At 44.6% G+C, this 26,247-nt stretch overlaps 1 protein-coding gene across 1 annotated transcript in view; it reads left to right on the top strand.

Annotated features, from left to right (window-relative positions):
• The window catches only part of COL5A2 (collagen type V alpha 2 chain), a 145,959-nt gene that overhangs the window by 91,729 nt on the left and 27,983 nt on the right, over positions 1-26,247 (top strand). Inside the window, exons 13-30 of the mRNA XM_056861227.1 lie at positions 1,230-1,283; positions 1,383-1,436; positions 2,146-2,190; positions 4,826-4,879; positions 5,859-5,903; positions 8,366-8,419; positions 12,537-12,635; positions 13,641-13,685; positions 14,138-14,236; positions 14,613-14,666; positions 17,675-17,782; positions 18,692-18,745; positions 19,832-19,930; positions 21,659-21,712; positions 25,371-25,469; positions 25,575-25,628; positions 25,733-25,786; positions 25,890-25,943. Coding sequence (XP_056717205.1) covers positions 1,230-1,283; positions 1,383-1,436; positions 2,146-2,190; positions 4,826-4,879; positions 5,859-5,903; positions 8,366-8,419; positions 12,537-12,635; positions 13,641-13,685; positions 14,138-14,236; positions 14,613-14,666; positions 17,675-17,782; positions 18,692-18,745; positions 19,832-19,930; positions 21,659-21,712; positions 25,371-25,469; positions 25,575-25,628; positions 25,733-25,786; positions 25,890-25,943 — 1,179 coding nt within the window. The remainder of the gene's footprint in view (positions 1-1,229; positions 1,284-1,382; positions 1,437-2,145; positions 2,191-4,825; positions 4,880-5,858; positions 5,904-8,365; positions 8,420-12,536; positions 12,636-13,640; positions 13,686-14,137; positions 14,237-14,612; positions 14,667-17,674; positions 17,783-18,691; positions 18,746-19,831; positions 19,931-21,658; positions 21,713-25,370; positions 25,470-25,574; positions 25,629-25,732; positions 25,787-25,889; positions 25,944-26,247) is intronic.

The raw sequence follows: 26,247 nt of genomic DNA, 5'->3' as shown, positions 1-26,247 counted from the left end.
AAGCCATACTTAGGATAGAGGAAGGCTTCTCGGAGGACAGTTGGATTCCCCCTCCCCCGAAAAAAAGCATTTTTTTTAGGAATCTGAAAATTATACTAATTGGTATTATTTCCTAACGATTAGGTGCTCAATGAATTAACTAGAAATAACTCCCTTTGGTCATGTCAAAGGCATCCTTTCCTTTTGGCAATGCCATTGTTTGTACTAAATGGCCAGCTCAGGATGGAAGATTAGTAGCTCTACCGTGTAAATCCTCTTTGTGACCTTCAGTTCTAGAAATGAGTGTTTAGAAGACACGTTTAACTAAAGAGCAGTAGCCTGTCTTGTTGACAATGAAAAGTCTGTTGTCCCAGCTTATGTAAAGTGGTTTAATTAGAGTTAGTTTTTGCATGTATAGAACCATATTCAGATATTGAAGGCAACATTAGGGGACTGAATCTTGAACTGCACTTTCTCCCCCCCCCCAAGCACACACCCAAGAAGTTCACAGCCGAATAATTTAGAAATACGCGTCATTTCAAAAACACAAAATCTGCCATTTTCACGATGCTGCCGGGAATGAATTATTACACCTTGTGATAGTAGACATGGGGTACACCCCCTTGGTACTCTAGTTTGCAAGAAATATGGAAAAGAGCTTTTATTTTCAGCTACTCAAGGTGTTTGTGTTTTTATGCCGTGGCTGGGTCTGTAACGCTGGGTTTTAATTAACTATGCCAGTGCAACGTAGTGGTTTAGAGCAGCGGACTCTAAACTGGAGAACCGGGTTCGATTCCCTGCTCCTCCACATGCAGCCTGCTGGGTGACCTTGGGCCAGTCACAGTTCTCTCAGAACTCTGTCAGCCCCACCTACCTCACATGGTGTCTGTTGTGGGGAGGAGAAGATGACTATAAGCCAGTTTGAGACTCCTCCTCCTCCTCCTCCTCCTCCTCCTCCTCCTCCTCCTCCTCCTCCTCCTCCTCCTCCTCCTCCTTCTTCTTCTTCTTCTTCTTCTTCTTCTTCTTCTTCTTCTTCTTCTTCTTCTTCTTCTGTTTTATTTTGTTAGCCACCTCAGACAGGTGCCCTGGAGAGGTGGCAAAAATGTGCTCAATCAATCAATCAATCAATCAATACAGATCTGGATTCCGGGCCATTGATCCTTCATGTGATGTGAGACGTTACTTTATGAATTCAAATAGTGTGTTCTATAAGAGCTGTATCACGTTACCGGTGTGTTCTCATGTTTCAGGGTGCTCGAGGTTTCCCTGGGGCTCCAGGTCAGCCAGGTTTAAAGGGCCACAGGGTAAGTGAAAACACGGTGCATTTGTTTCTCAGTGGGTTCCATTATACCATTCGGGTGTTGGGAGCTACTTAATCTATGTATCCTTTTTTTTCTTCAAAGGGCCATAAAGGGCTTGAGGGCCCTAAAGGTGAAATTGGAGCCACTGGATCTAAGGTATTATACACTCTGCATTTTTCTTTCAACTGTTAGGGATTTGGAACTGCAAAACTTCATGAATATAGTTGCAATGAATTGTGACACCTTGTTCTGCCCATGATACATTTGATAGCCTCTCCGCTTTTTTTTAGTCTTACAGAGTAACCAAGAGCATACAAAGAACTCATCTATTTTTGTCCTCTAAATGCTCGAAGGAACAGACAGGCAATTTCTTCCTCTCATCCATCTCTTCCCCCTCCCCCTCTTTCTTTAATAAGACACCATAGAACCAGTTTCAGGAAGGGTAGCAGGAACTGTGCAAGGGAAAGAGGAATAAAACAGCCCTCCAAGGCTGAGTTACATCTTACAGTTGGCTTCTTACACTTGGAGAGCCAGAATGGTGTAGTGGTTAAGAGCGGTGGTTTGGAGTGGTGGACTCTAATCTGGAGAACCGGGTTCAATTCCCCACTCCTCCACATGAGTGGCGGAGCCTAATCTGGTGAACTGGATTTCCCCCCCACTCCTACACATGAAGCCAGCTGGGTGACCTTCAGCGAGTCTGGTTTTTGGATCAGCCTGGATATCAGATATCCGGATAAGGGATACCCAGCCCGTATTACTATTTTAAAATCAAAATTTTCCTACATGTTCGCTTACGTATCCACGGTATTCATTAGTTGAGCATACTTTCACTTAACATATGTATGCATTTCCGTTGCTTTCCTAGGGTGAACCTGGCGCATTAGGTCAGATGGGACCAACGGGACCTTTGGTGAGTGTCATTTCATATCTAACAGCTCTTTCCCGAGCTGCGTGGTGGCCAGGGACGACGCAGCCGAGGCACTGATGCAGCGCCTCCAAGGAAGTTCCCTGGCTGCCTCAAGGCTTCAAAAAACCTTTTAAAAAGGTTTTAAAAGAAAATGGGCCTTTCCCCCCACATAGCAAACAGCAATGCTGAGCGAGGTAAAACCTGATGCAGCAACGCTGTCGCTGGAGGGGGCCTTCCTGGTTTGGAGGGGCTTTGGAAACTGACTACTCTCAGCTCTGCCCCCAGGAACGCCCTCCCCCCATGCTGGCGCCGCATTTCTCTTCCGAGAAATGTCCCGGAGAGATTGTGGTGTAGGAGGGGCGGCATGCAGTTCTGTGGCCAGTGTAAGTGCCTTATTCCATGATAAGAGGCCACTTACGCTGGCGGCGGGGTCACGCCACCTCCAGAGAACTTTTGGCCCCCTACCTCAGGAATGCACTGCAAGTATATGTTAGCTTCCCCCCCCCCATTGAGAAAATAGGAAAATATAAAAGTTGAAAATAGGAAGCATCAACATTATAGTGAACCAAAATAATTTTTATTATCTTGGCTAGGAATCAGCATGTTAGTTAGGACTGACACTCATTTGCTGGAGAAGGGCCCTCTCTAGCAATGTCATTATAATACCAACAATGCGCTGACATCAGTTCTGGCATCACTGGAAGTGAATGATAGAGAGTTGCCTCAACAACGTGGTTTGTGCTGGAAGTGGCGTTGCTGCCGTTTCCTCCCCATGTCCCCCCCCCCACAGCCCACCAAGTGGCAGTCCTAGATTTAGTCCAGCTGAGAGCCAGCATGGTGTAGTGGTTAAGAGCGGTGGACTCTCATCTGGAGAACCGGGTTTGATTCCCCGTTCCGCCACACGAGTGGCGGACTCTAATCTGGTCAAAAGGGTTGGTTTCCCCGCTCCTCCACATGAAGCCAGCTGGGTGACCTTGGGTCAGTCACAGTTCTCTTAGAGCTCTCTCAGCCTCACCTGCTTCACAAGGGCCATTCACACATGGCTAGGATGTCATTGGTTTGTCCCTCTCGTGTCTCACACTTTTCTATCCTGAGTTCAAAAAATTTAATGCATGGTGAACTCCACCCTCCATCAATCCCGTAAAAGATCAGGGAGGAATGTTCTCATGTGCAGCTCTGCAGGATAGTAGGGTCTCAGGCAGAGGCCTTTCACGTCACCTACTTGCCTAGTCCCTTTAACTGGAGATGCCTAGGATTGAACCTGGGACCTTTTACATGGCAAGCAGATGCTCTACCACTAAGCTACAGCTCCTCCACTTGACTTAATGCTGAGGGTTTCAATTTTTTTTTTAAATACCAGCATGCTGGTATACCATTGTATCAGCATTAAACTCCCTCAGTTTTAGACCTCCCCCATACTCTCTGCCTTTGCAAAAAAAAAAACCCAGCAAGGCAGGCGGGCGGGTGCTGGTTCCCCTGAGCAGTGAAAGAGCTCCCATGGCAGGGGGGAGGGTTCCCACAGACCTATTCAGTGACTTGAATAGATAGGCAAATTCACCATTTGTCCCTGTGAATCACACAAAAAGAAGGAAAGAATCTCCGTGGTTGGACACACACTGCTGAAAATCACTAAAATAGACGCCTCTTTCTCTGTGCCCCCTCACTGTGTTTTTTTTTAATCCTGCCACTCCAATGGAATACTGATATATCATCATATCATCCAAAATACTATTAAAAATCACAGAGAGCCAGCGGAGGCTTCCATGGGTAAGTCATCAGCCAAATGGGGGCATGGGAGAGCGAACGTATGATCCTAGTCTCCGCTGGCACTCTATGTGATTTTTAATAATGTTTTGCGTGATATGATGATATATTGGTATTCCATCGAAGTATCAGAAAAAAAATGTGGCGAGGGGGCAGGGCACAGAGAATGAACTGACCATGGCCACCTCCATCTCCGTCTCCAATATGGCTTCCTGGGGCATTGCAGAGGGGATGGCTGAAGGATGGCTGAAAAAGTTGGAGGAGGGGTGTGGAGATAAGCTCTGAAGTAAACTTATTTTAGGGATAAAACAGGGATTGGAAAACCTGGGGAAATCGCAGAACAGAAGTGAGCTGAGCGCCAAGGGAGGGGAATGTCATGCATAATCCCCACGGAGAATTGGGACATTCGTAGGAGAATTGCAAGACAAACCAGCCATGTGTAGTCGACCCATGTCTAATTGTGGTTCCACAAGAGCCAGTGAGGAAGTCATTGTCAGTTGGATGAGCCGCCTTTCCCCACAGTGCTCAGGGCCCACCCACTGTCATGCCCTGCTGAAGATAACTGCTACCCTCCTGGTAGGCAACCTGAGCAGGCGCTAGATGATTGGGCTCGGGGGTTGGCTGGGGTAGGGTGCACTGCCAGTAGGGCGTCGGCAGGGCAATCTCCCCCATTGTGGGCGTGTTGAACATGCTGTACATCTGAAATCAGAAAAAAAAATCCCTTATCGGAAACATTTCTGGTCCCAAGCATTTCGGATAAGGGATACTTAACCTGTATTACGTACACATGAAAGGAAAAACAACAACTTTCTCACACTACCTGAGTTATAATCAAAATTCATCACTGCTTTCCATTTAACTTTGTTGGCTGCAGGGTCCCCGTGGGATGCCAGGAGAAAGAGGAAGACTTGGACCGCAGGGGACTCCAGTAAGTGGTTTTTTATATTGGGCTAACTTGTACAAATCCGGCACATCTAATCTGTATTGCTAGCTAAGCCATGCCTTGTTTTGTTTCTTAGTTTAAATGGGTACGCCTCTCAGTGGTTACTTCTCAGTGGCTACATAGGTGTTTTGCCATTTCCTGCTTTTGCGTAGCAACCCTGGATTTTCTTGGTGGTCCTCCATCCAAGTATTAAGCAGGATCAACCCTGCTTAGCTTCTGACATCTGATGAGTTCGGGCTAGCCTGGGACATCCAGGTCAGGGCATAAGCCAGTTAGGGATCATAAGAACATAAGAAAAGCCCTGCTGGATCAGACCAAGGTCCAACAAGTCCAGCAGTCTGTTCACACGGTGGCCAACCAGGTGCCTCTAGGAAGCCCACAAACAAGACGACCGCAACAGCATCCTGCCTCTGTTCCAATCCACCTAATATAATAGGCATGCTAATCTGATCCTGGAGAGAATAGATATGTATCAAGACAAATATCCATTTTTACTAGTATCTGGGGATAGCCCTCTCCTCCGTGAACATGTCCACTCCCCTCTTAGAGCCTTCCAAGGTGGCAGCCATCACCACATCCTGGGGCAGGGAGTTCCACAATTTAACTGTGCATGGTGTGAAGAAAGACTGTCTTTTATCAGTTTTGACTCTCTAACCCTCCAGCTTCAGCAGAGACCCCATGTTCTAGTATGATGACCCCACTCTCTCCAAACCATGCATAATTTTATACACCTCTATCATGTCTCCCCTTAACTGCCCTTTTCCCTGTCTTATTCCATTTACTCCTCCTAAGTCCAAGGGGAACACAACTGGCTCATCCTAGTGAAGTATAGCAAAGCTCCATCCTTGTATGTCAAGCCAAGCTCCCCCTTCAGAAAGGGCCGGACATCTGTCAGAACCCCTTCTTTAATCAACACATGATTCCCCAGAAATGTACCTTGTCTTTTGTTTTTCTTTCTTTTCAGGGAGCTCGTGGGCCACATGGTATGCCAGGAAAGCCAGGGGCATCCGTAAGTACCTCTCCATTCCCTGTCCCCCCCTTTTTGCGCCCACTTATTTGCTTTCCGTGAGCTTCAATTTCATCTGAGTTAGCCTCAAACAAATAGGGTTGCCAGCTCCAGGTTGAGAAATACCTGGAGATTTTGGGGGTGGAGCCTGAGAAGGGTGGGGTTTAGTGAGAGGAGGAACGTCAATGGGGTATAATGCCATAGCATCCAATTGAAAAAGTGGCCATTTTCTCCAGGGGAACTGTCGCCTGAAGATCAATTGTAATAGCGAGAGATCTCCAGCCACCACCTGGAGGTTGGCAGCTCTAGTGACAAATTCAATTATACACAATTCATAGTATTGTTGCTGATGTGTCCATCATGACTATTCACCAATGTTTTCTGGAAAATAAGCTGCCTAGCTCTGTTGACGCTTGGCTTCCACATGTGGCTGGGGCAGCAGGAATTTGTGGTAAAGCCAGACATGGGCAGGAGGGCTCTAGGCTAGAGGGCCCTAGAATGAAATTCATGCCACTGCTGTAAATCTTTCTAGGCAAAGACAGCAACTGCCTGTGTTATTGAAATTTAAAAAAAAATCTTTACACAAGGACCTATTTGCTCATATAATACAGTGGCTCTGCCCCAAAAATCTCTGGGTATTTCCCAACCTGGAGCTGGCAACACTAAACCCAGGGGCAAATACATCTTCACATGTCAAATGCATCTTCATATGTCCAGCTGATGTCCAACAAAATAATATGATTACTCTGGATTATTTCCAGGAACGGCTTTAGGCAAGTCCACCCACCATTAACATTCAGTGCATAAACAGTGTGCTATTTGTTTGCTACAACGATAACTTTTGCAGTACAGTAAATTTGACATCCTAAAAAAACCCTCCAAACAAGTAAACTGGAACCAAATCGGGGTGAAAGGGGAATTCTCACTATTATTAGCAAATGACTAGATCATTCTAGATTAAGTCTGACAGTTTCCATCTGTTTCTAACATTCGTCAAAGTGAATTCGGCATGACTTCTAGTTGGCTGAAACATTTGGTCTGTTCCCTGACCATGTCAGGAGGGAGCTTGAACATCCCATTCGAAACATGTACTGGCTGGATTTGGACGATATCTCAGCAAGGGAGCCAGTAAGAGGAGGTTTGCCCTGGTTGTTGGATTTACCCTTGAAACAAGCAAGAGAGAGAGAGAGAAAACTGGCAGGATGATATTCATGTTGTTACATAATTGGATGTGCAGATCTTCATAAATATATTCCGAGTGCTGTTGCGCTTGACGCTTCAGTCAATTTCGGTGCAAGGTCACAGGCCAAATTATGTTCTCCGTAATTCATAGTTTCTGGAACAGACCGCTCTCTTGCTTCTTGGCTCTCAAAAACTACCTTGCCTACAAGGCATTATTTCACCATGTGCATCTTGTTCCACAAGAGGGTGCCAAGCTTGCAAAAGGCAAAGAGAAGGAAATCATTGCAGAACGGCTGGATATCTTGCAGTTGCAGTGAATATTTATGACTGCTGTGTTCTGCGCCCCCAGGATTGTTTAGGAAATTTATTTAGCTTGCGGAAAATAAAAGGCATTACGTAGGCCTATAAAAGTATCTGTACTGTATTTTAATCATATAGGACAAATGAATCCATAGTTTCCTAGCAGGGCAATAGTTTCATTTTCTCTGGTCCCAGCTCCAGGTTGGGAAATACCTGGAGGTTTGGGGGGGTGGAGCCTGAGGAGGGCGGGGGTTGCAGAGGGGAGGGACTTCAATGCCATAGAGTCCAATTGCCGAAGTGGCCGTTTTCTCCAGAGGAACTGATCTCTGTCGCCTGGAGATCAGTTGTAATAGCAGGAGACTGGAGGCTGGCGACCCTAAGTGCAAGGCAGACCACCGTTTTTGCTGATCGGATTGGGTCACCGTACTTCTTGTCAAGTACAGCACACCTGAGGTCCATTCACACATGCAAGAATAGACCCTGTTTGAAAGTACAGCACTTGGGAGGAAATGAGATGACTTGAAAGGTTCACCAGTGGTGTCTGATCTATGATCATTTCTTCAGGTGTGCACATGGTGTGTGTGAACTGCCCCACTTATCCATGTGTCTTACAAACGCTGGACAGTAAACTCAGTCCTCATTGTTAAGAAAAGTGGAGGTTTCATTTTTAGAAAAGTAGCCATTATTGATGGACCCCCAAGCGAGAAAGCATTAATTCAGTACTTTCAAATGTTTAGCTGTAGATTTCTGTATAGGGATTCCTCAACCCTTGTGTCAAACATTCCTTCATATGGATGTGAACAGCGACTCCCTTGTGCAAACAGAGGCTTTGTAGGCATGGATTTGTATTCTATTCCCTTTTATGTACATTATGTCATTCATCTGCCTCCTGAACTAGGAAGCTGCATCCCATCAACTTTATGTTGTTTTATAAGGAGGGTAGGAATAGTTGCTCACCTACTTTCCCTGTCTCATTCTTGTAGGGTCCACTTGGTATATCTGGATCCCCAGGTTTTCCAGGGATTCCGGGCATGAAGGTAAGTGACATTTGTTTGATTCTTTTAGGGTTATATGTTATGTTCTTTTGTGTGGTGGCAGCAGAAATTGCCGTCAAGTTGCAGCCAACTTATGGCAGCCCTGTAGTATTTTCAAGGCAAGAGACTGACAGAGGTGGTTTGCCATTGTCTAACTCTGCAAGGAGCCCCGTGGCGCAGAGTGGTAAGCTGCAGTACTGCAGTCAAAAGCTCTGCTCATGTCCTGAGTTCGATCCCGACGGAAGTCGGTTTCAGGTAGCCGGCTCAAGGTTGACTCAGCCTTTCATCCTTCCAAGGTCGGTAAAATGAGCACCCAGCTTGCTCATGGGATGACTGGGGAAGGCACGGGCAAACCACCCCGCAAACAAAGTCTGCATAGTAAACGTTGGGATGTGACGTCACCCCATGGGTCAGGAATGACCCGGTGCTGGCACAGGGGACCTTTACCTTTAACTCTGCATAGTGACCCTGGAGTTCTGTGGTGGTCTCCCATCCAAGTACTAACCAGGGCCTAGATCTGATGAGATTGGGCTAGCCTGGGGCATCCAGGTCAGGGTATATTCTTTCATATCCATGTTTTATGAAAAGGAGTAGCTCATTTTTACCACTTTATTCTGTTTGGTTGACCCTAATCTTAAATAAGGGAAAGAGAAGAACAGCAACAGCAAACTTCCCACTGAAATGACTGTGGTGAACAGAAAGAACATAAGAAGAGCCCTGTTTGATCAGACCAATGGTGCATCTAGTCCAGCATCCTGTCTCACACAGTGGCCAACTAGTTCCACATTTTCATTATTTTAATCACAGTACATTCACAGTACATTCCCAAAATATCCACGGGTAGATTGCTTGAGAGCCAGCATGGTGTAGTGGTTAAGAGTGGTGTAGTGGTTAAGAGAAGCGGGTTTGATTCCTTGCTCCTCCACATGAGCAGTGGATTCTAATCTGGTGAACCGGGTTGGTTTCCCCACTCCTCCACATGAAGCTAGCTGGATGACCTTGGGCCAGTCACAGTTCTCTCTGAGCTCTCTCAGCCCCACCTACCTCACAAGGTGCCTGTTGTGGGGAGAGGAAGGGCAGGTGATTGTAAACCGCTCTGAGACTCCTTAAAAGTAGAGAAAATTAGGGTAAAAAACCAAATCTTCTTCTTGAAAAAGGAACATGCAAATACAAGCAGAGAGACAACCGACCACACGCCATTTTCAATGGAAGCAGCTAGTTTTGAAGTAACCACGACAGCATGTTTCTAAAAACTCAAAATGGATTACCAAGCAGAACAAAGTTAACTCCCCAAGAGCGTCCTTTACAAGACTTCAGCGATAATCTCTAAGCTTGGGACATTCGCCATCTGGATCAATCTGGTGGCAGCATCCCTCAGGAAACGGAAGCAGCTGGGAGCACAGTTCTTTTTAATATGGACTGGCAAAACACCTGGGTGACTCTGCTACAGAATAATGAACAGTGGAGAAATCTTAGTGTCTGGGATGTCTGCTCAGTTCTGTGGTGTCCTAAGGTGGTCTTGGTCTCAGGCCAAGTTGCTTTTACCTCCTTTCTTTTCAGAAATTAAAACAACAACAACAGCAATCATGTGCCTTAAAGGATTAGAGTAGAGAAACCGCACCCGTCTTTACAATGAGGAGGAGGTTCATTTTAATGATTTGGAAGGTTTCAAAAGTTAGTCAGAAAGCTAAAGTAAAGTCCTCTTCTTTCATTCTTGTTTGGCTGCAAAGAAGAGCCCATTCCTGAGGTGGAGGGCCGAAACTGCTCAGGAGGCAGAGTGATAAGAGGCACTTACGCTGGCGGGGGGCAGTTCCGTTGGCGCCTGGGCACTGCGGAGCTGCACGTCACTCCACCAGCAGTGTAGTCTCTCCAGGACCTAAATCCCAGAAAAGACATGCAGCGCCTGCATGGGGGGGGGGCCTTCCCAGGGGCGGAGCTGACATAAGTCAGCTTCCAAAGCCCCTCCAGGCAGCCAGGAAAAACCTGGCGCAGTCTCAGTGTTCTCAATGGGGACAAATGCCCCATTTTTGAGATTTTAAATTTAAGAAGGCTCTTCAGAGGTGCCGTGGTGGCGCCTTGGCCACACCATCCCCAGCTGCCAAAAGCCTCAGGAATGGGCTGCCCATGTGCTTACATCCACCCTCCCTTGTGGTTTTCCCCCCAGTATTGCTTTTTTCCAGTCTTCTTGGAAAAAGGGGATGATTTCTAAGGCCATTGGGAAGAGTCACAGCTATGTTCTTGTGTGCCTCCATTTCAGGTCAGGAGATCTGCTGGATTTGGATACTTTCAGGAGGGTAGCTGAGTTGGCCTGCAGTAGAAGAGCAAGATTTGAGTCAAGCAGCACCTTAGAAACCAACAAGATTTTGGGGGTATAAGCTTACGAGGTATAAGCTCCCTGCATCAGATACAACAAAGATCTGACAAAGGGAGCTTAGCCTCCTGTAAGATTATACCCGCCCAAATCTTGTTGGTAGGGTTGTGCATATCGATAAACCCGAACTGAAAAGAAACCCGAAATTAGCCGTTTTGGCAATATTTGGGTTTTGGTTTTACTGAATACCAAAACATGGGAATAAAGCCGAAACCGGATAGCTGATCGCCGAATCAGCCAAATAGATATTCAGCTTTTTTCGGCTTTAGCTTTCCCCAGGTTTTCCCTATGGGAATTTTTTTATGAGCTCTAGGGGAGGCATTTTTCGAGGAAGAGTTCCCAAATTTTCAGGGTAGCTTCAAGGGACTATCCTTGCATGAACCCCAAAGTGTGGTGAAGATTGGATCAGGGGGGTCTGATTTTATGGGGTCTGGAAAGGGTCACCCCTTCTCCATAGAGAAGCATTGTAAAGTTCTCTACTGTCCTCTTTTTTCCTCTGCTCCCTGCAACAACCCCCCTGAGGTTGTCCCCCCTGAGGAAGCCCCTGATCCTAATCTGATGCTGTAACTACTGCACCACACTGGCACCTATTGTCTGTTCCTTCCCCATCTGCACTGAGAGCTTTCTAGCACATTGAGTGAGGAATGAAGGGCTGTTCAGCTGAAGCGGCTCTGTGTTGCACTAGAGGTTGAACTGGTGAACTTTTCTCTGCCGTGATGCTTCAAGAGCCCCGTCAGAGCAAACATCTGGTAACCACGTCCTTGGAGAGAAAGAGCAGAAGGGCTGATCAGTCCAGCAGATGTTTGTGTTGTATCTGCAGTTGGCAATGCTCAGTCAAACAATAAACAGACATGAGACAATGAAGTAATTTAGAGGATTAAAAATAATCCCTCTAATGCATGGGAATGAAACAGGCCTAGGGCTCAACAAACATTTGAACGATGTGCAGAAGATAGAGGGAAAGAAAGACATTTCTGGATTTATTTATTTTTGCTTTAAACACAGGGCAAGTAATGATCCTTGTTTACACCAAGGGCACATCCAGGGCCCATAATATTCCAGCGTGGTGTAGTGGTTAAGAGGGGTGGTTTGGACCAGTGGACTCTGATCCGGAGGACCATGTTTGATTCCGCACTCTTCCACATGAAGTCAGCTGGGTGACCTTGGGCTAGTCATAGCTCTCTCAGAGCTCTCTCAGCCCCATCTACCTCACAGGGTGTCTGTTGTGGGGAGGGGAAGGGAAGGTGATTGTAAGCTGGTTTGAGTCTTCCTTAAGTGGTAGAGAAAGTCGGCATATAAAAACCAACTCTTCTTCTTCTTCTTCTTCTTCTTCTAATTAACATATAAATTGCACGTACTTATGATGAATGAAGGATTATTTTTTTAGATAATGAGGGCTGGTGTGGAGGGCTGGTTAAGAGTGTCGGACTAGTATCTAGGAAATCTGAGTTTGAAGATCCGAGAGGAGAATGATATAAGCTGCTTTGGATCCCCAGTGGGTTGGGGGTGGACCCTGAGGAGGGTGGGGTTTGGGGAAGGTAGGGACTTCAGTGCAGCATAATTCCATAGAGCCCACCTTCCAAAGTGGATTCTTTGCAGTTGAATTCAAAAGTCACCAACAGTAGAATTCATCCAGGAAGATGTGTTTAATGGAGTCCTCAGTTGCCGTAAATGTTGATTGCACTCCCTTCCAGACTCTGTAGTACAAAATGTCCAACTATCGGTTTTCTTTCTGACCTGAAAATTCAGGGTGAAGCAGGCCCAACAGGTGCACGCGGTCCAGAAGGCCCTCAGGGACAACGAGGAGAAACGGGTCTACAGGGTCCGGCAGGGTCATCTGGCCTTCCTGTAAGTCCATCAGTCCTTCCTTGATTAAAGATGTGAGCCATGAATTCCTTTATTTCTAAGTTCTCCTTGAGGCAGCTCGATCCCTCCTCCCCGTCATCTGGCTTCCTTTGTGCGTGGAATATTCAGCCACTCCCTGCAGTTCGAAGTGGTACAGCCCAGACACAGCATTACCAATATAGTGAGAACTTCAGCTAAGCTGTACACACCCAGATACATGCCTTGTTCATTTTGACTTTGCTACTAGAATTGTGTGTGTGTGTGTGTTAAGTGCTGTCAAGTCGCTTTGGACCTATGATGACCCTATGAATGTTGTCCCATCATAGGGTTTTCGAGGTAAGCGTTGGTCAGAAGTGGTTTACCATTGGCTTCTTCTGCGCAGTACTAACCAGGGTTAGCTGAAGCTTCACTGCCGTTGTCTATGAAAGATCCTCTGCCATTATCATCTTCCAGCTTGGTGTAGTGGTTAGGAGTGGTGGACTCTGATCTGGAGAACCAGGTTTGATTCCCCACTCCTCCACATGAGCGGTGGACTCTAATCGGGTGGATCGGGTTGGTTTCCCCACTCCTCCACATGAAGCCAACTGGTTGACCTTGGGCTAGTCACAGTTCTCTCTGAACTCTCTGATATTTCCATCAGTTTCCTGCCATCCCCCCGCCCCCGGCCAGCCCTGATATATATACACACGTGCACACACACACAAAAACTGTTAATTATTTACAGTACACAGATATTGTGTGTGTAGAACTTCATAGCCCATGTCTCTCTGGCTTTGGATTTTATTTACAGATAGAGGGATGGAGTTGTCTGTTCAGTATAAGCATAAATTTAAACACATACACCCCCCGAGTTTGGAAATGTTGGCAATGGATGCACAGAAACGGAACTTTCTGCACTTTTTGTTTCATTGAAAGAAATGGCATAGGAAAGGCTGAAAACATTTGTGGTGTTGTGTTTAAACCTGAACTGAAACTTGCTAATAATGATCTGCATTATGCTGTTTCTAGGGTGCTCTTGGTACAGATGGTTCCCCGGGCACAAAAGGACCATCGGTAAGTATCTTCTTCGTTTATTACATTGATGTCCCACCCTTCTTCCTAGGAACTCATCAGATCCAGACTTACTTCACTACAGCACGGTTTCTCCATTGGGTGCTTTCAGATCATATCCTAGGACCACCAATCAAATTGGTGTTGGAAAGGGCCATCAAGTCACCACTGATTCATGGTGACCTTGTTGGGTTTTCAAGGCAAGAGATGAGCAGAGGTGGTTTGTCATTGCCTGCCTTTGTTTATCCACCCTAGACTTCCTTGTTGGTGGGCGGGGTTTGGGGAGGGGAAGGACTTCAGTGCCATAGAGTCCAACTGACATAGCGAGATCTGACAAGATCGAGCTAGCCTGGGCCATTCAGGTCTGGGCCTAATTGTATTAGACATACAAATAGTTCTTTTACTATTCTGTCTTCCACTCTGAGGATCTGATCAGCCATATATCTGTTTTGTAGGGATCTCCGGGTACTTCAGGGCCACCTGGATCACCAGGCCCGCTCGGCTCCCCAGGACCACAAGGCAGTACTGGCCCTCCCGGCATTCGAGGACAAATGGTAAGGTGCCTATCATACTGGAGAGGGCAGAGATTAGCAACAAAAATTTAAACACCAATTAAATTGAAGGAATTATGAAATGACATTAGTTCAGGCCATTCTTAGGCATTCTCCCTTTAGGGGACCTAACAGAACAACAGAAACACAATTGCTAAATACACAAGTGCATTAATTTACAACTAAAAATATTATATACACCATAAATATACTAAGGCAATAGCCTTTGGCTTTGCCTATAATTTTTTTTTTTTGGCTACTGACCAGCAAGATTAGTTTATGCCCCACAGATACTGGACATCAGTCATAGAAATCATTTAATTAAGAGAAATCAGGTGTGCTTACCATTGCTGTTTTAATGGATAATATTTACTCTCAGGGAGACCCAGGAGTTCCTGGTTTCAAAGGAGAAGCAGGACCCAAAGGAGAACCTGTAAGTGTTAAAAATACGTGACCAATAACGCTTCTTTTCTTTTGTTAAAAAAAGCGTATTTCCTTTTACATGTTTTCATTTCAATTTCTGTCATTCATTTGACTTTATAATTTTCTTAGTAAAGCAAATATAAGCAAAGCAATTTTTAAACAATTAATGTTGAGGTTGCTGTTGTAGTTTTTAATGTCTTGAAGGAATCTGCCTTACTTGGAAGGGATGGGTAGACCAAAACATACAACCTCTCGAGGATTGTTGCAGAAATAGAGTTGCTAGTGCATTGTCCGACCAAAATTGAAAGGCAGAGGAGTGCTGACTTACACTTCCCCCATAACATTAAAAAAAGGATACTTTTCAGAGTAACTCAGTAAAAATATTGCATTCATTATTATAATTTGTAGCTGTATTGCATAGTTCCTTTTGCATTTCACTTTCCTTTAAGTGTTATGGAAGGCCTTGAACATAAAAAAAGAACGGATGCTTGTGGGACAAATAAAAAAATAAATACAAGACTAGGACTACATTCCTGAGCGTCCGGAAAGAAAAGAAAGTCTTGTGGAGGTCACCTTTTAAATCAGCTTCTGTAGAATTGGGTTGAACCTTCATTAATCTTACATATGGATATATTTAATAAATGTACAACAACACTGTATCACTTGTATACATGATAGTGCTTGCCATCAACAATCTAATCATGTCCTCCCATTAGTGATGATACTTAAGTTACTTCGTTTATCACCTTTCTCATTGAGACTCAAGGTGAATTACAAAAAAGCTATTCAGTAACGATCACTATAGTGCATACAATAAACAACACAATAAAACTGGAATGCACCATTAGAGGAGAGTAAAATAGATTGATTGCCAAACTGCATGATACACTTGCCACGGGGTCAGGAGAACTTGCTTTCCCTGCTGCTGCACAGCTGCTGTGGGGAACTTACACCCCCAAGCACTGGAGGGCCTTGAGGGGGGCACGTTTTGCCCCAGCATTCGATGCATGTGCAGCCCCACAAAAGGGCAAATAGCATTCCCGGGACCTAGGGTTGCCAACCTCCAGGTCCTAGTTGGCAATCTCCTGCTATTACAACTGATCTCCAGCCGATAGAGATCAGTTCACCTGGAGAAAATGGCTGCTTTGGCAATTTGACTCTATGGCATTGAAGCCCATCCCCAAATCCCGCCGTCCTCAAGCTCCTCCCCAAAACCTCCCGCTGGTGGTGAAGAGGGACCTGGCAACCCTACTGGGGCCTTTTGGGCTCAGGAGAACAGCATAGAGCAGGGGTGTTGAACTCAATTGTTACAAGGGCCAGATATGACATAAATGTCACTTGGTCAGGCTGGGCCATGCCTCGCCAGCCTAGATCAAGAGTGGCGGTGTGGCTGCCTTGGCTGGCTCGCAGGCCGGATAAGAGCTCTCAAGGGGCCAGATCCGCCCCACGGGCCTTATGTTTGACACCCCTGCAACAGAGAAAAGACAGGAGCTCCTCCTCTCCTGGAGCGGTGGTCCCCATTCGAATTTGTCCCTGCTAGAGAAGTAAGTTTCAATAGAGACTGAAAGGGTTCCTCCAACCCGACTTTTGGCTAAATATATTGTGTACCCAAATGGGCCATGCCCAGTGTTGCCAGCTCCCCACTTACCTCGGGTGGGGGCTTCTTATGTGCAGGGCTGGGTGGAGGGCTTGGTGCACCCTTCCGATGCTACTTCTGGTTTCCTAGTCCCACTGCGTGCATGCTCTGTGGAGTCAGAGCACACACACAGCAGGGCTAGCAGGAAGGCTCTCGTGGCCGTCTCCAAGCTGCAAGCCAGACCAGGACCGATCTGGCATGCAGTTTGGAAAGGGAGGCTGGAGCATTCCCTGGAGTGCACCGGGGGGGGGATCGCTCCCCTTTCTGCTTCCGCCTGCTGACCAACAGGTGGTCAGTGGGCATCCCAGTTGATTGACTGGCAATTGACCACCACAACCGGGCTGTTGGCAACCCTAGGTATGCAGAAGGCCACACTGAAAGCTTTCTGGTCCAAATCTAACATCCTATCCACTGACTATCACTTGCATCTTGGTGCTTTGGGTCAGTTCTAACTACCCACCTATAATTCCAGGACATTCTGTTGCAGATTTAAGAGTAGCAGTTCTCTTACAAAGGAATTTCAAAGGGAGATTGGAAAGAGAAACTGCTGAATTACAGTTGATATTCAAACTAAAGACAATGCATTTACCTGGACTGAATAAAGACCTTGCATTCATGGCTCATTACCGATGCTGATTTCTCCACACCCATCTCTCCCCTGGACATCACAGACTCTTCTGCATACCACACCTAATCCCATCACGCCTGCTATTCACATTATATACTGTTAACATTTACATACTAATACTTGTCTGAATTCACTCTCCTCTACTTAAAGACAGATGGATTCACATTCTAGATGTATCTGAAGAAGTGAGCTGTGGCTCACGAAAGCTCATACCCTGCCAGAAAATATTTTTGTTAGTCTTTAAGGTGCTACTGGACTCTTGCTTTTTTCTACTACCCACCTATAAACCAGTTGGAGCTGTTTTGTAGGGAATTGATGGCATGGAAAAGCTGAAGAGTCGAGTCCCGTTCTTTGCAGATGTTTTCTGTTAATTCAATATGGATATACAAGGCCCTGAGTTTCAAAAACACAGTTGAACTATTAGTTGGGTTTGTGTATACAGGAACATCTGATTTGTCAGAAGGAAAATATATGCTCATATCACACCAGTGAATTATTACAAAATAACTCTCTGGCCAGCGCTCCAGATGGACTGAATCCATGCCAGTAAACAAGGATAAAGAATGGTTGCAGAATGCTAACCGTTCAGCCATTGCTACTTCGTGAAATATTATCTAATGAAAAATACAAAAAAGAAAGCAAACTGCATTTTAAAAAATTGTTGTGATTTCTGACCTTTGTCTTGTGAACTCCGGTGCGACTGAATCATGGCCATTTGCTTTTATATGATATGCATATTATTGTTTTACTCTAGGGTCCACATGGCCCTCAGGGTCCAATTGGACCTGTGGGTGAAGAAGGAAAAAGAGGTCACCGTGGAGATCCAGGAGCGGTTGGTCCTCAAGGAACGGTGGGAGAAAGGGTAAGGGTTACAGGAAAAGCCACAATCTTACAAAGGGGGATTTCACTGGGATGCTTCAAGATGCCTGGTTGCCTGAAGCGGAAAATCCAAATGGGCCATTCTACACACGCACATGCATGGGTGCTACTGAGAGCCAGCGTGGTGTCGTGGTGAAGAGCGGTGGACTCTAATCTGGAGAACCGGGTTCCCCCTTTAATGATGTCCACAAATATGCTGCTTTGGGTGGGATAGCTCATGTTCCCCGATGTTAGGAATGGTTCTGGGCTATCCATGGTATAGCAGAGGACTGTCGTCAACTGAAACAAAATTTCTGTGAAGATTGAAATAGGAAACTATCTCCTGTGAAAGCACACATGAATAATTGATTGTATAGACCATTTTATTGAAGTGATCAAATGGGGGAGTTCGGGGTTAGGGTTCTCTGGTTTCTCAGATGGCCCCATATGGCTAAAATAAGCCAAAGAGGAGCACCATTTTGTTTGCATCATATTTTACCAAAATGGACACAGGGTTCCTGTCCTGTTTCGTTTATTTGTTTTGTTTATTTGTTTTGTTTTAATTAAGGAAGGAGTTTGAAATGTGTTTCCCCCCCTTGCTTAGTTCAACATATGAAATAATATAGCTATTTTGTAAATATATCATATTTGCTGTATGGCTTAAGTCAAAATAAACAGCCCTAAGTGTTTTAACCGGTCCTCATAGGGCAGTTGCTCTAGCCCCCTGATCATTTTGGTTGCTCCTTTCTGCACCTTCTCAAGCTCTGAAGTATCCTTTTTTAGGTGTGGTGACCAGAACTGTAATTAGCCACGATCATCACGTATCTGTCCAATTATCCGGTTGCACATGTCCTGTGTTTTGAATTGGCATGCAATTTTGTGCAGATAGATCATCTATCCTTTGGTTCTACAGGGTCCTCCCGGAAATCGTGGTTTTCCAGGTTCTGATGGCTTGCCAGGACCAAAGGTAAGTGAACACAAAGCAGGGAAACATGTGCACAGACGTTTGTAAAAATAAAAAAGGGGAAACTGATATAAGAGGCCCTTTTTTTATATGAGCTCCTGGAAATTCTTTTGCGCAATTGGTAGAACGTGTTAGTATTAAAGTTGTGCAAAAAAACAACAACGATAAATTTCAGGTTCGGATATATTGGGCCCGATTTTTTCCAGTAAACCCAGAATAAGCCAACTACCTATACTGGTAAATATGGTATTTCCAGGTTTACCAAAAAATTCAGGTGGGTCTATGGGGATTTTTTTGAACCTCCTGTGGGGTCATTTTTTGAGGTAGAGATCCCAAATTCTCAGGGAAGCTTCAAGGGACCCCCTGACCTAATCATCATCTAACTTTGGGGTTCATGCAAGGAGGGTCCCTTGAAGCTACCTTGATTATTTGGGAACTCTACCTCCAAATATGCCTCCCCCAGAGCTCATTAAATAAACTCCCATAGGGAAAAGCCTGGGGAAAGCTGAAGCCGAAAAAAGCCGAATACTTATTTGGCTGATTCGGGTATTGCTTATTCAACTTTGGGCTGATTCCCAGGTTTTGGCATTGCCGAAACGGCTAATTCCAGGTTTACTTTTGGTTTGGGTTTATCGATATGCACAACCCTAGTTAGAATGTATAGAGATTTGCTGCGCTGCATAGGGCGGCCAGCCTCCAAGTAGAACCTGGATATCTCCCAGAATTAGAACTGATTCCCAAACTCTAGCAATCAGTTTCCCTGGAGAAAATGGCTGCTTTGGAGGGTGGACTCCACTAAGGCTTTTCCCCTCCCCTAACCCCATCCTTTCCAGGCTCCAACCCCAAATCTTTAGGATTTTTCCAACATGGAGTGTGCTACCTTAGCATTGTATCAGTACACTTTCTGATTTGTTGGCTGGTCGCCTTTTATATATATTTTTAGGAAAACAGGTCAACTTGAAAGTTGTGATGGATTGTTTTGCCAGATCTGTTTTGAACATGGGTACCGGGAATAAAAGTCCAGTTATGTTAATGTGAACGTCTTAGTTTGAGAGAGCACTTCCTAATATTTCACTGCTTTCTTTGTAGGGATCTCAAGGAGAGCGTGGTCCTGCAGGGGCTTCAGGCCCAAAAGGAAGCCAGGGGGATCCTGGTCGCACTGGTGAACCTGGTCTTCCGGGTGCCAGGGTAAGGCTACAACGCCATTTGAGAACATTGTCCAGATTTAACACATGTTGTGAAGTTGTGAAAGTACTGCCGATTTCACTCACAGTGTAATCTTAAACAGAATTACACTAAACAGAATTCTAAGGGTATAACTCTGTTTAGGTTTGTATTGTGAGATGAAGAACAAAAGAGGGGGGAAATCCCAGATATTGATATCAAGCTTTCTGCACATGGAGATATTCAGAACACAGTAGTTATACTGCATTTCCCCCCCAAAAAAATATTTTGCTTAAAGGGGATACAGAAAAGAGGGGAAGGGAAAAAATAAAAATGCATGATCTTCCGAGCTTCCACATAGAATTGAATTTAAGAAATAAAAAGAGGACTTTTCCAAATATTGTATTACTCAAAACCTACACAATCTCAAGATTCTTTAAAAGGTGTATTTCATCCACTAAGCCTCTACATCGACTAAACTTGTAGAAATCTAATACCATATCTTCTATTGCATATCTTAAACAAATAAATGTATCTTGTGTACCTCTGTAATTTTTCTTTTATATTATGTTCTACCGTATAAAATAGTCTATTTGCCACCTAAATAATAGTCATAGAAAGGTTGCCATCTCAACACAAATTCATCTATTGATTTCATATTAACCAGTTGCGTTAGTTTAGCCATCAATGCAAAATCGGAAAGTTTATTGTTCCACTCTTTGATATCGGGAATTATGTTGGATTTCCAGTATTTGGCGTATACAATTCTGGCAGCTTAGGTTGCATACTGATACAGCTCTTTGTGGACAGAGTTCAATTGAGGGGGAGTAATTCCCAACAGCATATATTTGGGTTCTCATGCAAAGTTAATCTGAAACATTTTCTGTAGTGGTTGATGAATCATTCGCCAATATTTTTTACTTTTTGTACACGTCCACCACTGGTGAAAAAAGGTCTCTTCTGAGTCTGTACTGCATTTTTTAAGTTGGTAAACGTTGGAGAGCAGTAAGCAATAGCTGTAGGCTAAATACTAAGGCAATGCTTTAGAAATGTCAGCATTCACCTTTTGAATACAGGTTGAGTATCCCTTATCCAGACTGCTTGGGACCAGAAGTGGTTCGTATTTCAGATATTTCCATATTTTGCAATACGGAATTTCTGTATTTTGGAATTTTTGCATATACATAATGAGATATCTTGGGGATGGGACCGAAATTCATTTTTGTGTTAGATATGTTTTACATGCACTTTCTACACATAGCCTGAATGTAATTTTAAACAATGTTTTTAATAATTTTGTGCACAATGAACCCTCAGAAAGCAAAAGTGTAACTATCTCATCAGACTTTGGAGAAGCCGGACAGCGTGGATGTGAGTGAGATCCATGCTGCCCGGCCACTCCGAAGTCAGGAGAAGCTGGGTGGCATAGATCTACCTGCATGCTGGCTCGAAAGGTGTGGTTTTTTGGATCAGTCCAGATATCGGATATCCGGATAAGGGATAAGGGATACTCAACCTGTATATAGATTCGAGTCCAGGATCCCCTTAGAAACCAACAAGATTTTCAAGGTATGAGTTTTCGAGTGTCAGTGCTCCCTTTGCCAGATACTTGATACTTGACGAAGCATCTACTCTACTGCAGACCAACACGGCTACCTTCTGAATATCTTTTGAATATATGTGAATTTTTGCTGCATGTAGCAGCTAAGCACTAAAACTACTCTTATTTTGTAACATCTAAATGTCTTACAGGGTCTCACAGGAAATCCGGGTGTTTCAGGTCCAGAAGGCAAATCCGGTCCCTTGGTAAGTAAGTACAGAACGTGTGGGAGAATAAGGGTTCAACTTTTACAGTGCATTCCTGAGCAGAATGCCTGCGCCGGGCATAGGAGGCAACGTGGCTGTGCTGCCTCCAAAGGAGGATTTGGCCCTGCCGAAATCTCCTCCCGGCGCAAAAAATCAGTGCAAACCTCATAGGGTTGCACAGGAGATATGCTACCTAAAAGGTGGTGTATCTCACCAAAAATAAAAAGGGCATTCCTGGGCTGAAACGATTTCAGAGGCTGCCTAAAGGTGGCCTCGCCCCCATGCCTGTACCATAACATCCCGGGAATGCCTCCCGGGACGCCGTTATGCCCTGGGAATACCTCCTGGGACACCGGCGCGGCCTGTGACATTGAATGAATGAATGAATGAAACCTTTAATGGCATAAGTAATATTACAATTGTTACAGAAAGTACATAAAATATGCAGTCATTAAGTTAAAAACATAGGCCAGAAAGTTCCAAAAATAGAAATTACAAATGTTGGGCTTTTTGAACTTTCATCACATCCACTAGAAAGTTGGCAACATCTACAGTAACCTCCGGATTGGAATCATTTAATAAAAATTGACGTTTTGCTTGGGTAGATAGGAGATATTTTGAAAGAAGCCAATTTTTTAACCATTTCCCACGGGGTGTTTCATATAGAGGGCAGACCAACAGAATATGATCAATTGAGTCCAGGGAATGGGTATCACAGGGACAAGTCCTTTCCTGGATTGGTATTTGTTGATACCTTCCATATAACATCCTTGAAGGAAAGGCATTAACCCTAGCGAGAGAGAAGGCTCTGCGAAGGGGTGGGATGTCCAGAGTGTGAAAATAATGGGGAATATTGTTGGTTAAATTCTTGAGACCCAACATTGCAGGGGAACAGACCAAGGGTTGAGTGGGGAGTAACGTCTGACGCTCCATATCCAAGAAACGCTGTTTAACAATTTTAAAAATATGGGCCTCAGTAGTTAAAGCCAGGTCTTCCACAGAGATTCCAGATGATCTTATTTTAGACAGAATTAGACAATCCCAGGAGGTATTATGAAGTTCTTTTAGCAGCAGGGACATCAGAGAACCACGCTCTGTTCTAAAAAACAGTTTAAGCCAATAACGAATGGTTAGCAGCCATGCCTTGGTTTCACACAAGCTTTGACCAAGTTCAGAGGTAATAGCATAATAAGAGACACAGCGAGGGAGACCAAGAATTTTTCTAAAAAAGTTAGCTTGAATGGATTCTAAGTCCCGATTGAACGCATTGGCCCAGATAAGTACACCGTACAGAATCTGGGGTAAGATTTTGGAGTTGAATACCTTAACTGCAGTGGGGACATACTGGTTACCCTTATAAAGAAAGAAGGACATCAGTTGGTTTGAAGAGAGTCTCCCTAGTTGGCCTGTGACATTGTTCGGATGCCGCTGGAAGGCCCATCGGCATCCTGGGCCGGCACCTCTGCGGCAGCGCTTTGCGACCAGCATCTGGGCCTTTCCACTGGTGTTCAGGCCGCTAACGCTGGCATTAGCTGCCTAAATGCCGGTGTGGGGGTCCTGGATGCTGGTGCAGCGCCTTCCTGGCCTTCTAAGGGCTTTTGCTCTGGAGGCTCAGGAATGCGCTGTTAGATGAGCTTGATTCGAGTCCGGTACACCTTAGAGACCAACAAAAAAAGAATGGTAGTCTTTAAAGTGATACTGAACTTGAATCTGGCTATTATGCTGCAGACCAACATGGCTACCTGCTGAATTTTTTCAGTTGACACTTTTCATCTTGGAACATCAACTTCTCAACACTTAAGTTATACGTTTCAGAGATCACTTAACTTTTTCAATTTGCTTTTAGAATTTTCAGAGATTTGTTTGAGTTTTAGCTTAAATTCCTCTTGCGGCATTTTCTTATACCTGTTGTCTTGCAGTGCTTAGGTCGAGTTTTGTCACAGCACCAAAATATCCTATGGGAATGTTTCCCTATGTTATGTTATTTGGGGGATTAGGGGGTTGCTCACTGTCCTCTGGGCTGAGTTGCATCACACTTTCCATAATAGTCATGTTTCCATACCTTAAGGATCGCCTTCTCCCATATAAACCTACCTTTACACTCTGGTCATCTTTGGAGGCCTTGCCTTGGTTGTCCCTTCTATCTGAAGCTAGACAGGGGGCAACCCAAACTCCGAGGCCTTTTCGGTTGTGGCACCGAAATTTTGCGACTCTCACCCCAGGGAGATTTGCCTGTCTCCTTCTACCGGTGTCTTTTGCCAGCAAGTGAAGACTTTTTTTTTTCATCTTACATAACCCCAATAATGGTTATTGACCTTCCGTCTGGTGTTGTTTGTTTATGTGTTTGAATTGAATTATGTTATAATTTAAAATGTATTTTAATTGCTCATATGCTTTAATTATTTTTATGTCCGCTGCCTTGTGGACCCTGATCAAGTGGAAAGGCAGCATAAAAATGGTTTAAACAAACAAACAAATGTTTTCTGCAGTTTCAGCTCACCAATGTGCTCCAATGTGTTTCACTTATGAGGCTGGCACTGACTCATCAGGATTGATGGAAATTAATTTGGGTCCTAATTGTTTTCTCACTCTTATCTTCATTCCACACTGCTCAAGGACACCTTAACTAATTAATTTTGCTACATGTTTTGACAAGAAGCACTATACAAGACTTGTAATTAAAAGTTATAACTATTTTGTACATTGCTAAAGTGCCCCCCTAAATCCTACTCCTAACATTTAGGGTCCTGTCCAATTTTATTTTTAGCAGTAAAAGAACCATTGTTAATGAAGCTGAGCCTGCTTATTAATGTTAGGGGTCTGGGGTCACATTAGCTTTGCCGACTCCAGGTAGGGCCTGGAGTTCTCCCAGAATTGCAACCGATCACCAGATTACAGGGGAGGGGCCACGGATCAGTGATAGAGCATCTGCTTGGCATGCAGAAGGTCCCAGGGTCAATCCCCAGCCCCTCTAGCAGCCACAAGGGATAGCTCATTTGATTAGGTGCTTGGGGAAAAAGTGTTTTAACTCTCTTCCACATCATTTCCCCAATCTGAATCCCACCCACCCTGGAAGCCTTTATTGGCCCCATAAGGGAGACATACTGGTTAGGTATTGTAACACCACCACTACGTGGTTTGCCTGCTTATACCTACTAGACAATCCCTCGTCTCTCTAGAGCCTTCTTTCTAGCCAGATTAAACGCTAACCCTTCTATGGTTATGCAAGGCAGAATCGAATTTACCATATTCGGAAAGGACTTGTTCCTGCTCTTCTGGCTGCATCGACTCATTAGCTCAGGTGCTCTTGAAATGTCGTTTCTGTGAGGTTCTTAGATCATGATATATTTCTCCTCTCAATACATAAATCCAACGCCTCAGTGTCTGATATAATGCCTTTTTTAATTAAGTGACAGGGATCCCGAGGCCACATTGGCAGTGGCAAGATTTATCTCAGTCCTTACATCCCTCGAACATTAGATTTAAAACTACGCTGCTCAAGATCCATGGGTCATGGGGCTTCTAAGGGATAAAGGAAAGGAAAGGTTAGGTATTGTTCTGAAACAAATGACACATGGTTTATTCTGAGGGGGGTGTGGAAGACTACTGAGACCAAAATATTTACAATGTTCAGAGTTTAAAATTGGATATTTTATAGGGTGCGGCAGGAGAAGATGGCCGACCAGGCCCAGCGGGTTCCATAGGGATTAGAGGCCAGCCAGGGAGTATGGGTCTTCCTGGGCCGAAGGGCAGTAGTGTAAGTAACATGTCTAAAAATTGTTATTTATTTATCAAATGAGCGATATTTTGCTTTATAAGGACAGTGGTGCAAGGTAACTAGTATACACTTTTTGCAAACTAGGGGGACCCCGGAAAACCTGGAGAAGCCGGCAACGCGGGTGTCCCGGGGCAGAGAGTGAGTTTTTTCAAAATACGTTTTCCTGTATAAACAACACAGAATGTTCCTCTTGTATGTGTGTGGGTTTGCTAAATCAATTTACTTTCATTCTGTCATTTTAGGGAGCTCCTGGTAAAGATGGTGAAGTTGGCCCGGCTGGTCCAGTTGGTCCCCCTGTAAGTTGTCAAACAAAATACACTAATTCTTTCATATTACTACATTCAAAATATAAAAATGAACATAAGGTATTATATCATAAATGTATTTTTTTTTTTTTAGGGACTGGCGGGAGAAAGAGGAGAGCAAGGACCCCCTGGTCCGACAGGATTTCAGGCAAGTTGTTATCAAATGTATTCTGAATTTGATGTTTTATCCCAAGGGCTTTGGGGTACATTTTGTACTGAAACCAAACAACAGATTGATGTACCCACTGGAATAGTTTTTTTTTTTTAAATGTGGTCAAACGATCCACTTCTTGGCTGACCTTGAGTTTGTAGGAGTGCACTGGAAAGACTTGGTCCTATTTCTAGAAGATACCAAGCCTCAACCTTCGGGAAGTCCTTTATAAAAGAGCAGGGAGTTAGAAAGAATACAAGTCTGGGTTCCCTTGTGACATACCCCTTGGTTGGCAGATGGA

This window comes from Euleptes europaea, chromosome 15 (assembly GCF_029931775.1).
Source record: "Euleptes europaea isolate rEulEur1 chromosome 15, rEulEur1.hap1, whole genome shotgun sequence".
In the NCBI taxonomy this organism is placed as follows: Eukaryota; Metazoa; Chordata; class Lepidosauria; order Squamata; family Sphaerodactylidae; genus Euleptes; species Euleptes europaea.
This window is presented reverse-complemented; position numbering and strand designations above follow the sequence as displayed.